At 35.0% G+C, this 15015-nt stretch overlaps 3 protein-coding genes across 4 annotated transcripts; all 3 read right to left on the bottom strand.

Moving 5' to 3' along the window:
• Nucleotides 1–65: 65 nt before the first annotated feature.
• Nucleotides 66–2036, bottom strand: LOC130815108 (PLASMODESMATA CALLOSE-BINDING PROTEIN 2-like). Its single transcript, XM_057681465.1, has 4 exons — nucleotides 1738–2036; nucleotides 995–1594; nucleotides 731–773; nucleotides 66–655 (listed from the first exon to the last, which is right to left on the bottom strand). The coding sequence occupies exons 1-4, from the start codon at nucleotides 1793–1795 to the stop codon at nucleotides 430–432; spliced, it is 927 nt and encodes a 308-aa protein (XP_057537448.1). The 5' UTR covers nucleotides 1796–2036; the 3' UTR covers nucleotides 66–429.
• A 2570-nt stretch (nucleotides 2037–4606) lies between these two features.
• On the bottom strand, nucleotides 4607–11881 carry LOC130815106 (carboxyl-terminal-processing peptidase 1, chloroplastic). Of its 2 annotated transcripts, none has more exons than XR_009042538.1 (12): nucleotides 11440–11881; nucleotides 11233–11352; nucleotides 10515–10652; nucleotides 9822–9926; nucleotides 9545–9713; nucleotides 8253–8329; nucleotides 7442–7486; nucleotides 6451–6531; nucleotides 5577–5615; nucleotides 5433–5495; nucleotides 5111–5337; nucleotides 4607–5012 (listed from the first exon to the last, which is right to left on the bottom strand). XR_009042538.1 is itself a non-coding variant. In XM_057681457.1 (12 exons), exons 1-12 carry the CDS (start codon nucleotides 11827–11829, stop codon nucleotides 4957–4959), a joined length of 1413 nt encoding a protein of 470 aa, XP_057537440.1. In that variant the 5' UTR covers nucleotides 11830–11881; the 3' UTR covers nucleotides 4607–4956. The 2 variants fall into 2 exon arrangements, 1 of the variants encoding a protein (XP_057537440.1); XM_057681457.1 differs by having other exon boundaries at nucleotides 5111–5240.
• A 1297-nt stretch (nucleotides 11882–13178) lies between these two features.
• Nucleotides 13179–13748, bottom strand: LOC130815711 (uncharacterized). The gene has a single exon (XM_057682197.1). The coding sequence runs from the start codon at nucleotides 13746–13748 to the stop codon at nucleotides 13179–13181; it is 570 nt and encodes a 189-aa protein (XP_057538180.1).
• Nucleotides 13749–15015: the final 1267 nt, after the last annotated feature.

Below are 15015 nucleotides of genomic sequence, written 5' to 3'. Positions count from 1 at the left end.
ACATTTTGCTTTTTATATGAGCTTGATGGTGCCTACCATAGTACATTTACAGAAGTAGTTCATAGTTTGAGCAGAACATGTTTGTGATTAACTTTTTCTTTGCTGTAAAATACATTTCTAAAGCTGTATTAATCTCCTAATATAGTTTATTTGTTTGATACTGAATCAGTACTTTCTGTTTCTACAAATGAAATTTACTAGGAGTGATGTATGCCTATATTGTCAAGAATTTAAACTAACAAGAACTGTGTATTATAGATGAATGACGAAGAATTCTCCTGGTGATGATGAGGACTCGACTCACTAGAGTGATGAAGCTCGTCTGTGAAGTAGCGCCTTCGAACATTTTCATCAATGGTGCAACAAAGCTGATATGATATATATACTACTTTTCACAGGAAAAAAGTGTTCGCCTTCTACATTTGTTCATCAATGATTTGCTTGTAAAATGTACAGAAGTATGCTTGTTGAACCGAAGATGAGAAACCACTGCTGAGACATTGCAACGGCCATATTCGGGCTTCCTGTTGGTTCTGGTACAAAACCCGATCCCCCACCAAAAGGTGTTCCTGGAAAGTCTGAAAATGGCGGAGTTGGTGGACTCATGGTAGTGGGTGGTGCTTGCATCGTTGGGGTTGGAGTTGCTGGTGGTGTACTGTAGCAAGAGCACAAGTTATAACTCTACTTTTGTTGGAGAAGTTAAAATTGATAACTATGGCCGAATGATTACCTTGTCGGTCCTTTCGAGGATGCATAATGACAATTTCCAGAGCCTGCAAAGAGCAAGTACAGATAGAGTGTTAAATCTCTCCATTTAGTTATCAGAGATCAGATTTTTGGAATGCTGCTGTTTACGATTTTTACAAGACAAACAAAGATGACGAATATCTAACATATTTGTTCATGATAATTCTCGAGTTTCTGTGATCGTTCTCATGTTATTTGTTCATTATAAAAATTTCTGATGTATTTCTAAACTCGATCGTGTGCTTACTTGGATCTGTGTATACAAGTTGGGCTGTTCCTCCGAAATCACAGCTAGTTGGAGCTGGGTTCTTCTGGTAATAGTTATTGTAGGCATAAGAAGCATGGTCTTTTACTGTGTTTGGATCGTAACAGCTTGCACCAGATTGAATTGCAGAGCAGTCAGCTCCTCCAAATCCACAAGCATAATCTAAACCAACTTGTAAAGCCTTTTCGGAAGCACTTGGGTTTGCCACACACCAAACTCCTGCGCCTCCACCTCCAATGCCGCCTCCACCTCCAATGCCACCTCCAATGCCACCTCCACCTCCATTACCAATGCCACCTCCACCTCCATTACCACCTCCACCTCCAGTGTCAACTCCACCTCCTCCAAACGATGGTGTAGGATTTGCGGTTGGCGTGGTTGGTGTTGTGGTCGGTATGTTAGGCGGGAATGAAATTGGTGGGTTTGGCGGGATTGTTGGAGTGGTTGTAGGTGTCGGATTAAAAGTCGGAACATCACCCGTTGGATTGTCAGGCGGAACATCTGTAGGGTACGTGTCGTGCATGATCATTGTTGGATAAGTGTCATACATTCGGAGTCGCCTTGCTATTTCCGCATTAGTCCCTGAAAGGTTTCAAATCATTGTAAGTTTTCCAAATTCTCTATTCTTACATATATGTACTTGTATTGTAGTATATTAACATTTTCTATATGAAACTAAAACAAAATCTAATCTTTATATGTACTAATGAGACCACATGAATCACCTGTATTCAATAACAGCAATATAATAACTGATAGGCAACGAAGAAGCACGAAACTCATTGTCGTGACCTCTCCTTTGATCACTCGATACGAAAAAATATTGGGTTTGGCTTACTTATTGACTCGATGATCGATAAGGGTGATGATTTAAGAGCAAGAGGAGGTTTAGTGAAGGCTTATAGAATAAGGGAAGCCTTAATGATGTATGAGCAAAGAGGAGAGTGTCATAATTAGGCTTCATTTATTATAAGAGGTTAAGAGGGAATAATGATAGAATCAATACTTTTCCTAGCACAAAAAGAGAGGGAAAGGAGGAGAGGAAAGGAATATAAGCAAAACTTGAAAGAGGAGGCAAATGTATTTGTAGAAATTTGAGAAATCATAAGCTAAGAAGTTAAGATTGAAAAAGGCACCTGGGAACAAAAGGGAAGAAAAGATTGATCTATTTGGGATTTGAATCTTTTGTTTCTTTTAGGTTTGTTCCCATGTTAAACTTGATAGAGATGTTTTAGTTCTTGTCTATCTAACTTTCTTTTCTTTCATTTTTTTAATTGTTTTTTGTTGTATAAAGATCCACTAGTGCCGTTGCATGATCGAACTTTTGGTTTGTTGGTTAGTCAAATTGTCAAAAAATTGTTTATAGTCAAATTGAAAAGGTTGCTTCCGAAAGCTTTTTTCATTAGCTCTTGATTTGCGGGTCGGTCAATCATAATTTACTAAACAACTCCATTCATATATAGGTCTTACAACCATCTTAACAATCAACCAGTACTACTGGTTGATCAAACAAGTCAAATAAACCATCCAATAGTCAATAATCAACAACCAATTGCTAAACATCTAAAAGATCAGCCGTCATAGATTGCATTCTGATTTAACATTACCAAGCAAGAGTCATGAGTTGACCTAATGGTTGAAGGCTCACCCTTTCACCATTAAGACAAAAGTTCAAACCGTTGCCTATAAAATATTCTCCGAACTGGTCCGAAAAACCACTAAATTTCCCATCTTAAAAGGACATATACGGGGCAAAACCTGTTAGCCAAGCATGTCAGCCCAAGAATGGAATTGGCAAGTGGTAGTACTTGGTAATTATGGGTTTTGTTTATACAATTATGGTTTGCTTTAGAAGAGTATCTATACGTTATGTCTAAAGTGGCCACAATACTTTTTAATTGTTGAAAATACAACAAAAGATTCCTCTTATTGCACATTTTCACTTCTTTCCCTGTCTAATGAATCCTTAATACGCTGCCTGCCAGTCTGCAATTGTAATCTTAATCTATACTAATCAAAATATTAAATATCACCAACTAATTTCGCAAGTGGTTTTAAGCCCATTCAAGGTGTTCGATTGTTTAGGCCCTGGAAAAAAGGAGCCTCATATATTAACAAAATTCATTATAATTTATCGGTTTGGTGTAACTTAGATTTATTGTGATATTGTTGGATAGAGGTTCAAAACCTATCAATATTAAATTTTTTGCGAAAATTTTGGTCTCCATTTTTATCATTAATTGTTGATAGAGGACCCTAATTTTCTAAACATTAAAAAGTAAATAGGGTCCTTATAATCTTTGCTACATTTCTGCTTTATCGCAATTGATTTTGTAAGCATATTGCAAAGACAAAGTCGCATCACATTATCTCAATCGTATTATAACGATTTTTGAGTTTATCCCCATCAAAATATAGGTTATATTGACCGCATTATTTTTGCACTATATATAAAAGTTATAAATTATTTGCCAACAGAGTTAGATAAAATGTTATTTTTGTTTTCATCGATGTTATTAGATGACCATATAGATTGGGTTATAAACGTCCCATTTGGTAAGTCTAATATTTTGAAAATTATTTTCTTAGGTATCGCAGTAAGTTATACACACAAGACCACTGTTTTTGAAGTTTTTCCCTAATTTGGCTCAACTTTTTCGTTTGCTTTATTCTTAAGTTTGTGCTTTACTTCAATCTCAGCCCTTAAAATGCAAGTTAAGGGCCTAGATTAAGTTATGTTAAGGATCGCTTATGTTTTACATTTATAATCTAAATCTACAATCTACAAGCGTATACTATACAAATATGATCATTTGATCAAGACAAGCATTCTTAGTTTATTTTTAGTATACCTGTAAGAATTGGTTGATTGTGTCGATTTTGATTGGATTTTTTATAAATAGGATTGTTTTTGAATCGAATCATTTTTACATTTTGAATTTGATCAGATAAAAGGTTATGTAAACCAGTCATTTTCAATTTTCAATTTGATCTGATAAATTTTGATCAAACTTTTTAAGCCGAATTAAAAATTAACATACCTAATTATCATATCCTTCATATCATATTTCTTAAAAAACAAACTGAAGGAGTACATAGTTCAAATTAACAGACTCAAAATTTTTTTTTCCATATTTTCTGAATGCTTTGGTATTCTTTACTGGTGTCAGGCTCAAATGAAAAGGAGTTCAAAGCTTTTCATAGTTCATATATATCATCAAAGCTCTGTTATTGTATCATAGCCAAGTTCCATTCACAACATTAATGTCGACTGCCCACCCATTTTTTCTTCAGCCATTCTTGTCCATCATCATCATCATACCCAGTATATCCCGCTCATAGAAAACTATAATCAAGATCTGAGAAGGAAAGACGGTAACTCATACCCATAAAGCAGAGTGCGGCGGCCAAAGAGTCCTTCAGCCGTTCTTGCCCGTCCCAGGGATATGGAACTTCAAGGAAATTGGAAGAATTGAGTGAGCCAACATAGGTTTGCTTATTGCACTAGAAAACCGAGGGGGAAGGAGAAATTTAATTTATAGTGTTGATCATTTCCTGGACCAGCTAGGCGCACCGGGAGAGAATATCTATAGATTTTGCATGTGTTTTGTTTTAGATGGTTTATTATATGCGAAAATTGGGATACAAGTCAAAATATTATTCTGTAACCAAGTAGTTCTTGCTGAACATGCATCTATTACTTACAAGGAATATTAATATACATGAAAGGTAACCCAATTACCTCTGCCAAATTAAACCCGATACCAGAAACAAGGATCAGAAAGCAGCAAAATCTCGAGTTCTTCACGACTACAAGGTAGGACCATCATGTTGGGTGCACGAACAAAGCAATGGACAATAATTCCGATGAGAAAGAACTTTGATATGAGCAGCCTCACAAGAAGTAATTTCCAGGCAAAAATAATTGTCTGCTACTGCTACTATCACCCCTGCCTAGATCGATTGCAGGTGGAAAGATAATTTGTCACCTCGCTCCACCCTGAGTAAACATCACAACGAGGACCAGAGAAAGGGAAGTTTCAACTTGTGTAAACCAAAAATGAACTTTTTATGAAAGAAAAAAAGTTCATATCTCACTTGGAATGTTTGAGAAATCAGGCTCGATTCCATTGCCATTGATATCTGAGTGGCCAGGTGTGACATATTTTCCTACAGTCACGACCACACCGGATCCATCATGTAGCTCAAAAACTGATTGAATGAGACCCTACAGATGACAATTGACTTAATTTAGTGACATATTTTCCTACAGTCACGACCACACTGGATCCATCATGTAGCTCAAAAACTGATTGAATGAGACCCTACAGATGACAATTGACTTAATTTACTCAACATCCACTATAGTAAAATCCATCAACCCTAATGAAGACTTACAGCAAAACATAAAAACTCACACCTTGCCAAAAGTTTTTTCTCCAACAAGAACAGCCTTGCAATTATCATGAAGAGCAGATGCGACCTGTACATTGGATGCAAGAGTTAAGCAGCTTCAGAAGAAAACGGTTGCGTTTGAGAAGATATTAGCAAAAGAGGGGCTTACAATTTCACTTGCACTTGCAGTATTGTGGTTCACCAAAACCTGCATAATAATCAATATTGCAGTTCACTGAGAAACATAAGATACACCAGTGCTGTTTTTTTCCCTGGACAACTAATAATAGTCGCACCATAGTCTATACAACATCAACACAAATTGCTTACTCAAGGCAAAGAATGATTTCATTTAACAGATGCTCCATTATACAAGCTACAAGAACAAGCATTCGAGAAAGAAACTTCAGGAATGAGTAATACGTCTACAGAAATACCAAGTCTAGAATGAGCGGTCTGATTAGTCTCACAGGGGTGACATCGTAATAGTCAGAGATTTTTACCTTAATAAGTTCAATATTTATGGTTTTCTGGCCAATAGTTGCACTTTTTTAGCAAATGTTAAGCGTAAATGTTAAGTGTAACTGTCACGATCATAAAATAAATCTATTCGTTCCTTTTTTGGTTTTTCTTACTTTGATCCTTTTATTTGAGATATACTAGTAAGCGATCATAAAAAAGCCATTCTGACTTTTGATTGAGCATGCTCCAAAAAGCAGTAGCCCTTCAAGTGGAGATTGGATCTGGGAAGAGGCACAAACAGTCGCAATCAGCCAAACGCATGAGATATCCAACGCGATTTTTTACACCTCTACAATATATAACGATTCTCTTTCAATAAAATATGTTTACAATGTGGCCTATGTGATGCATCCTTGCTTTTTCACTATGTACAAAGGGTTAACCTTTATACAAAATGCTCTCAAGTTTTAGATCCAACATAAAACTTTGCAGCTGCCATAATGCAACTGGAGTGACTGAAATACGAAAAAACATACATAATACATAAATTAATCTCGATCCAAAGCTTATCTGATAAATACCATGAGAGGTGCAGTAACAAGTGGTGCAGTCTCTGCCACAATGGCATTCTGGGACAGATCTCTTCCAGCAGTATAAATCACCTGTTTTCAAAACACAAGAAACAAGCAAAGAATTAGCCTGAAGCTAAACAAACATTTGCATTTAGATATGATATCATCAGACACTTAACTCAACCTCAATGGTGCAGGGTTAAACGGATCAGAGTTAAGGTTGACACTCTAGATCAAGCAATTGAGGAGAAAGGAGAAGCAAACAAAACCATTTCATGATCCATTCAATCTTAGTGGGAAGCATTTTTTGCCTTCTTTGGGATTAAAAGTTTTAAAACTTTGGCATTGTTTTTGTTGAACAGGTGAACCTTAGGACTTTAAATTTAATACATAGTGAAAAAATGTCAATATCCAAATACAAGTAGTGAACGCATCCAAAACCCTAACTTCTCTTAGTTCACACATACACCCAGTCACCCAGCACAAATAATAAAGAAAAAACTTTAAACTCGTGCAATGCACGAAGTTTATATATACTTTTATATAGCATTGCTTATTTTCTTTATTCCAGTAACATAATTTAGTTTCTTTTCATCTTCACTTTGGATGAAAATTTTCTACTATTACACGTAAAAAGAACATAATTTTTCTATCAATTTTTGACAATTACTGTTCAGTAATTCTTCAACATGATATTTATTGAGAATTGAGACAGTAGTGATTTTAAATATTTTTTTAAACGAGACAGTAGTAATTACTATTGTAATGTTCCAAGATTTTCCTATGAGTTCGAATAAACTCAGGCACCTAGATCAGGGTCCTATGATCATGATTAATCTCACAAAAGATGACTTGATTTTGACACAATATTAGCATTACCAACAATTTTAAGGTAAACATGCAATTCAAAACATAGTTACATCTCACAAAAGGATGGACAAAGGAATCGGGAAGCTGAAGAAAATGCACTAGGCAAGCATGCATGGTAGCTTCACTATACCGTATCTCCTTTATTTAGAAACAGCTTTGCAATTTCTATTCCAGCCTGCACAGAAAATAAGCAATGCTACATAAACCAACAACAATATCCAAATTTGAAATGACACGTCTATATTAAAGAGTATACCTTAAGGAAAACTAAGCAAATAAATGTTCTGCAAAGATCCTTTCAGTTATCAGTATGCTACTGGAATAAAGAAAATTTTTCAACATAAAATCTAAGCAGAACTGCTCACGTGTACAGTCCTAACAATTTCAATCAATAGTTAAACCATTGAACTAAATCCAAATCCTTATCAGGCAAGTCAGCATCTGAAAGTTAAAATCATTGAAAGAATTTGACAATAAAATATGACGAGAAGCTGGAGGTTGGAGGTCCTACAAATTTTTCGCTCAAATGCAGAGAGACATACATGGATTCAATTGTCCATTGGTTTCACCTTCCTACTAACTAGGTCTACCTAAACATAACAACAAATTAGTATAATACCAGGAGAAGTCAAAGTGATCTCCCTAAGGGCTTAGAGCCAACAAAATTATAGTCTTTATCCCATTAAATTTGCTACATATCTCCAACAACTCTTACATCAGAAACTAAATTGTTGCAAACTCTATGAGACAGAGAAAGTATACATTACTCACAAGATCGTCTGCACTATCAGAACCTGTTTAAACAACTCTGTTCACATGATAACACTAACTATAATTTCTAGATCCATAACACACCTCAATTATTTCTTCAAAAACGGTTCAGATACATGAATTTTACATCAAATTGTCAGGCGTGAGAGCATTAATGCTGAGGCATATACCTGCACCAGGCCACCAAAATTGTCCCTCAGATCCAAAACAAAGCATGAGGCACCTAGATCCTGTAGGCGCTTCATTGCTGCATAAGATTTTGTAGAATTGGAAATAATAAATATAATCATGATAAATCAGACAATTGAAAACACTTCAAAATTGGCACAATCCCATGCTTGATAGTTCAAGAAGTATACGACAAAATCATACTCCCCTTATCTATATGAAATTGCACCCCGTTTTTGAGTTGTAATACTAACTTGAAGTTGGAGCATAAAACAAAACACATATCGATGGAATAAATGAGTGGATGAGATAAGTGGAAAGAATAAGTTTGTGGGTGAGATAAAAAAAAAGGGAGTGGGACCATTGCCAAAAAAAACGCAATGGTGCAAAGTAAGTGGGACAAACACATAGAAATAGACAGAGTGAGTATTAAACAATGCAGGAGGTAAATTTTCCAAACATAGATGAAATAATGTATAATCATTGCGTTAACGAAATTTCAATCACCAGTGATCAGCATTGTAAGTTCTTTTGATAGAAGAATGATCTTACTTTCAAAGGGATGAAGAGTAAGCTTTCCAAAATTTGATAAGAAATAATGTCCTTGTTATAATTTTTAACCGAAGCAGTTTGGACATAAACATTGGGAATCATTTAAAATCACTGAGAAATTAAGAATGGAATAGAATGGGTACCTTGTTGTCCTGGAAAGGTTACATGCAAAAGAAGTGATTTAATTTTGGGACAAGTTTCAAGTCTCAATGAGACATTGGCCGATCATTTACACGCATCAGGTAGATAATTTAATTTACACATGAAAATTGGGGTATAAGGTCTGAATGCTTGAAAATGTGACTTTTGTCATTAAAGAGAAAAACAACTAATTTCCCCTCCTTTTGTGGCCAAAGTGCCATTTAATTCATAGAAATGCAAATTTTAATAATTCAGGCAATCGTAAACAGCCAGAATTTTAGTTGAATGGTGATAGACAGTAACAATGCGTCTGAATAACTAGCTTGGAAGGTGGTTTCATAATCCCTTTTTGACAAATTTCACCTGTGGCACTAGTTTGAGTACCTTGTTTGCTAGGGAAATAATACTATCGAAAAAGACAATCACTATACTGTCAAATGTAATAATACTTCAAAGGTTAAGAGAAATAGTTTCTGAACTAATAACAAAGGGTAACAAAAACATGCATATGATGACAACTATAGTCGGTTGTCTAAACAAAAATTTGAACACTACTATTATGCATAATCGACTGCAACTGTCACAGTGTAATAACAATTACCTGTCACTACATCTTTTCTAGCCAATGCATTGAACTCTTTCAAACGCACATATCCAACTGAGGTTGCACCATTGTCAATTTGTTCCAATCTATAGAACACAGGAGGTCTCGCAACCAGCTGTCTCTGAACTTTGAAAGACTGAACAGGACCACAATTCCCAGGCTTGACCTATAAAAAATTTTGCATTACTCATCAGGCCCAATTGCCCAAAAAGGAATACAGCCTTAAGGAAGGATTCAAGCATTGCATTTAATGGTTTGATGTAGAAAACACCACCTCAACTGTTACGAAAGTTTCATTGGGACCTTGCATTTTTGATGATACTTCGAAGGCTGATTTTCCCCTCACATCTTCCCCATCAACCGATAAGATTTCATCGCCCTTACAGAAACATAGTGGAAAATGCTGATGAAGTTTCTACTTTCTTATGTAGATGAAAAGAAGAGGTATAACAATTTGTAAAATAAAAAGACAATAAGCATTAGGGAGCGACTCAACACTTGACAACCTCATGAACAGAAATTCGTAATTTTTCATTTCTCCTAATTCAACTACATATATAACTTGGAAAACATTTGGAAAGTAAACTTGTAAAATCAAACTAATATAGTGTTGTCAAGCCACCAACTCAAATGAAGTCTAGCTGGTAGTAAGAAAATTCAAGGGACACAATTAGCCAAAAACCCTATATTCCAGAAAGATATGCACTTTTTGCTCCAAATGAAAATAAAAGCTCCACGATTGAACATAAAATATTAAAGGTATTGTGCTCCAACACCATAACAAACAACATTCTCAGTTCTAAGGCTGGAGGCCTAATTGATGACTGGTGCCAGTATACCGCAATACAAAGCCTATTGTTACTTCACCTAATTTACTAAGTAAATAATATATTTGGAATTGCAACTTCTAAGTATTGTTATAGGAGTATATATCAAAACCCATTAAAAATAGTACTTTAGTGGTCACCTGTCTTATTCCAGCAGTATGAGCAGGGCCGTCTAATATGAGTCCTAGCACCTTCAATTTAAAGCTTCCATTACTGTCAGGAATTTCCCTGAGATTTATTCCAATACCAGTCATGTCATATCTCGCCATCTTTGAGAACTTCAAACCACCAACAATTTACATGCCATGGAACAAAAACTACAGTACACGTGAGATAAAATCTGGGATTAATCCACTACAACAACAAACCAATATAAAATCAGCAAAGTATGTCTACATACATTGTTCAAAATATCATAAAATGTTGAATATACAAACAATGAAACAACCTTTGATACCTATATAAAGGAAATACATGATAGAACAGTGAAGAAACCGAATTTGCAAACAAAAGCTGAACAATAAGCAAAACAAGTAAATTGCATACTTAAGATCAGAAATGCAATCTAGCACATTGAATTTTACCAAGGGCAAAAATACAGCACAACTCAATAAGATTTCAAGAATTTTCCAAACAATGAAACCAGTCCTCAGAAGCCAAACTATAATTGAGAGATTTCTAAAAGCATCTACTACCTTTGTTTCACTTGGATTGTTCGATTTCACTACTCCCGCTCAAAATGCTAATAAAACAAGTAAATTTTAGGCTAAATTAGGGCGAAAATTACTAGTTCATACATCAAATTTTAAGCAAAACTAGGGAATTTTTAGAAATATAGGCAAATTTAAACAGAATTACCTCTTCGGGTGATAAAAAACGAGTATAAGGATCTCTCAAGCTGGCCAACATTTTTCTCACCAAATTATGAGCTTTAGATCTACTCTTAACAGAACTACTCAATAAATCTTCCTTTGTGCGCTGTAAATGAAAGAAAATTATGCTTTGAATCAACAACATTAAACAACAATATACATTTAATCAAACAATTTACGATTCATATCTTACACGCCATGATTCAGAGGACCAATGAGTAAGACCAGTGTTAAGAAAGCTATCATTAACAATCTCCCAAGCTTCCTCTACAATACCCTCATTTGTGGCCGAAACCTGCGTAGTTTCGGCCTCAATTTCACTTGCATCCTCCTGACAGTACTCCACGGGGAGAGGTGGTTGATCGAGAGGAGGAGAATCAATGGCTACTGAAAGAGGAGAAGGGAGTAGAAGAGTGAGTGATAATGCGCCTGAAATGGCAGCAGTAAGTATAGATTTTTGTGGGTAGTTAAGAAGGTGTATATTGTTGTCAATAGAGTGATTGCATTTGTTGATTCCGCCATTTTTGTGGTTGAGGAGAAGGAAATTGCATGGTTTTGGTGAGCTGAGAGAAGAGATGATCATCCTCTCTCTCTCTCTCTCTCTCTCTGGGTCTATCTCTATTCTGAGCTCTATAAACAGATTTTAGGCTTTTAAGCCCTTTACTTTTTTCCTTTTTTTCTTAAAAACAAAATTGTTATTACTTGGTCCCACACATTTGAATCAAACAAAAATAGAATGTTATTTGGTAAAAAAAAATATATTGATAATAAATAATAAAAAAAAACTAAATTATATAGATGAAATTCAAAGATAGTTATATGATATTGATGAAATTAAAAGAAAACTATATAATATTATCGAAAAAAAAGAAATAATACAAAATGAATTGAATGGACCAAAATGACAATTAATGCTAAATGAGCAGTCGAAAAAAATATACTATAATGGTCAAACTATCATTGAGATTTTGAGCCTTGAGCTCTATAACTAGCACTTAAGGGGGGGGAGTGTGCCAAAAGACTCGACTAATAATGAATAAATAGTCTAAATTTCATAAAAGTTTTTTTTTAGCTCAAGCACCCTCTTATAGGTTAATATGACTTGTGATTGTAAGAATCTCAATTATTAATTAAGTTGTATAAAGTTCTTAATAAAATTATATAGTAGTTTATTAGATAGAAGAGTAAAAAAAATTCACCGATTTTTAGCAAACAAAAATCAGGATCAAAATTTATTTCTTTATTTATTTTTCTTTTCTTCTTGAGAATAAATTTGAAAGTTACTCAATAAAAAAATGCTACTATTTATCCTACTTGATTTCATCTTCATTTTCAATATTTTTTAAGTTAGTGATTTACCTTTATCATATATTACTCTCACTTTCTCAAATCCCATATATATTTCAAACAATAGGTTATTAAAAAATATTAGAAAAAATTACCCTTAATAATACAAACTTTCACTGATTTTTCAACAATAATATGAACTTTCAATTAACCATGAATAATACGAACTTTAACATGTATTTTCCGCTGGTATACCTGATCGGTTTATAACCGGGAGAAAAGGTCACTTCCTCAGTTCCTTCATCAGATATTGGACAGCAGCCTTCATCTTCCTCATTTCCTCACTTTGCTCTTCCATTTTAATTACTTCTTCCAACATCTCAATTTTTTTTTTTCATATTCATTTTAACCTCTAAAGTAATTTGATATCTAAAGTAATTTGATATTTAACATGTATTCTCCTTTGTCATCATCTCAATCTAGAACATTAATTGCGAAACGAATTCCTCTATGTAAACATGGTGTTCAGGCTAAATTACAAGTAGTTAAAAAAGGAACAAGGGTTGGTGACAGGTTTTATGAATGTGCATTATCAATTAGGATTTTATGTTTTGGTTTGAAATGTAGGCATAAGATTGCAAATTTTTAAGTGAGAAAAAGATTGCAAATTTCATCAGGCCATTGAATAAACCTCGGCATCATTACTGTTTTAATGGCGGAACAGACTTCTAATACAAGTTTATGGCAGGTTGAAATCCCTAACCCGAACCGTTTTGAAACGAGTCGAAGCGGTTCTTCGGTAGCAAACCGCCATATACAGACAGCGACCCGTTGATGATCGGGTATTGCTGCTCGCAACATGGTATCCTTTTTGGTAATTACAGGGTCTAATTCATCACAAATCATGTTGAATGTAGCTTTACTCATTTTAAATGATTTTTTGAATTCCTCTTCTGGAAAATCAGGATGACTGCATTTTTCCCACCAATCTTTGGATCTATCCTTAACCCATAACCTCCTTTGATGGGTTATCGGAGCAGTAGATGGATCTCCGGGTACAGGGCTTGAATTTCGAGGGCGTTTGTTTTTCTGTTTGGGTTGAACTACTTCTACTTTATTTAATTGTTCATTACTTACATTTGAATTTGAATAATAACTGTTTTGAGGATTCTGAAACTGCAAAAATTGGTGGGTATCTATATGTTCTTCCTCCATTGTAAACAGAGAAGAAAGGAAGTCTTTAATGGCGGATGGGTTTGGGATTTAATTCTATATGTTTTTCCTATTAAATTTAAAAAAGAGCTCAGCACATTTACCGATTACAGTTAAATTAGTATACCAGCGGAAAACACGTGTCAAATTTTGTATTATTTATGGTTAATTGAAAATTCGTATTTTTGTTAGAAAATCAGTAAAAATTGGTATTATTCAAGGTAATTTTTTCAAAATTTTAAACATTTTTATTAATCCTTTTCCTTGTTGTTAATGCGTGTGTATGTGCTGGAATATAACTTTTAGTCCCAAGACTCTGAAAGAGGAGGAAACCCAATCACCATCATGAACGAAGGGTAGGACGAAGCAACTAGGATCCCTTCAGAGGTCCCAACTCCCTGGAAAAGATGACTTACCCCCCTTAGAGGACTAAACTTACTCCTCAGCTAAGTTCATGACTCACAGAAGCAGTAAGGTCATATTAAAAGGATCTTGACAAAGAATGAAGAACATAAATACCTACATGATTGATCCTGCAGAATGATGACAACGGAAACGATGACGTGGCAGAACAGAAAAGCTGTCAACACTTGTATAAGGCAAGACACCACACCTACCTCGTACCCTACCCATATAGGTGTACTAAAAGACAAGGAGGGGGAACCATGGTGTAAGGATCAGCAAACCACCAAACGTCACATAGGCATACGAAATAATTTATCTCTCTCCCTCTCCACTGACCTGGAGAAAGATTCCATTAGGGTAAAAACCTGAACTACCATTAGGGTTTTAGGAGACCTCTCCTAAGACCCACCACTATAAATATACGATGTTATGCATCACCAAAGGTAGGACAACTTTTTACACTGAAACCCCAGGCATTATTCTCTTACGAAAAGATAGCCGAAATTCCTTACAAGCTTTATCAGCAATCCTTTGATAACCCTTACTGACTTAATCATCAGAGGAGGACCCTCGGAGGACCCTCTCTGGCCCTCGTTTGTTACCTTGTGCAGGAATATTCAGTGAAACGGCCGAAAAAGCAACTCAAACCTCCCCAGTAGTTCATATCCATTGTGAACTTTAAAAGACATTTTTCCATAATGTACTTGCACGAGTTGGACTTGATAGTGCACAGGCCTAGTAAGCTAGTTCTGCTTAATTTTCTTAGAAATACAACTACATATTATTTAACATAGTTTGATTAAGAAATAAAGTGGGATATAATCAACCACTTACCTAAATAGACACCTCTAACATAGGTCTTAGC

Source organism: Amaranthus tricolor, chromosome 6 (assembly GCF_026212465.1).
Source record: "Amaranthus tricolor cultivar Red isolate AtriRed21 chromosome 6, ASM2621246v1, whole genome shotgun sequence".
Classification (NCBI taxonomy): Eukaryota; Viridiplantae; Streptophyta; class Magnoliopsida; order Caryophyllales; family Amaranthaceae; genus Amaranthus; species Amaranthus tricolor.
This window is presented reverse-complemented; position numbering and strand designations above follow the sequence as displayed.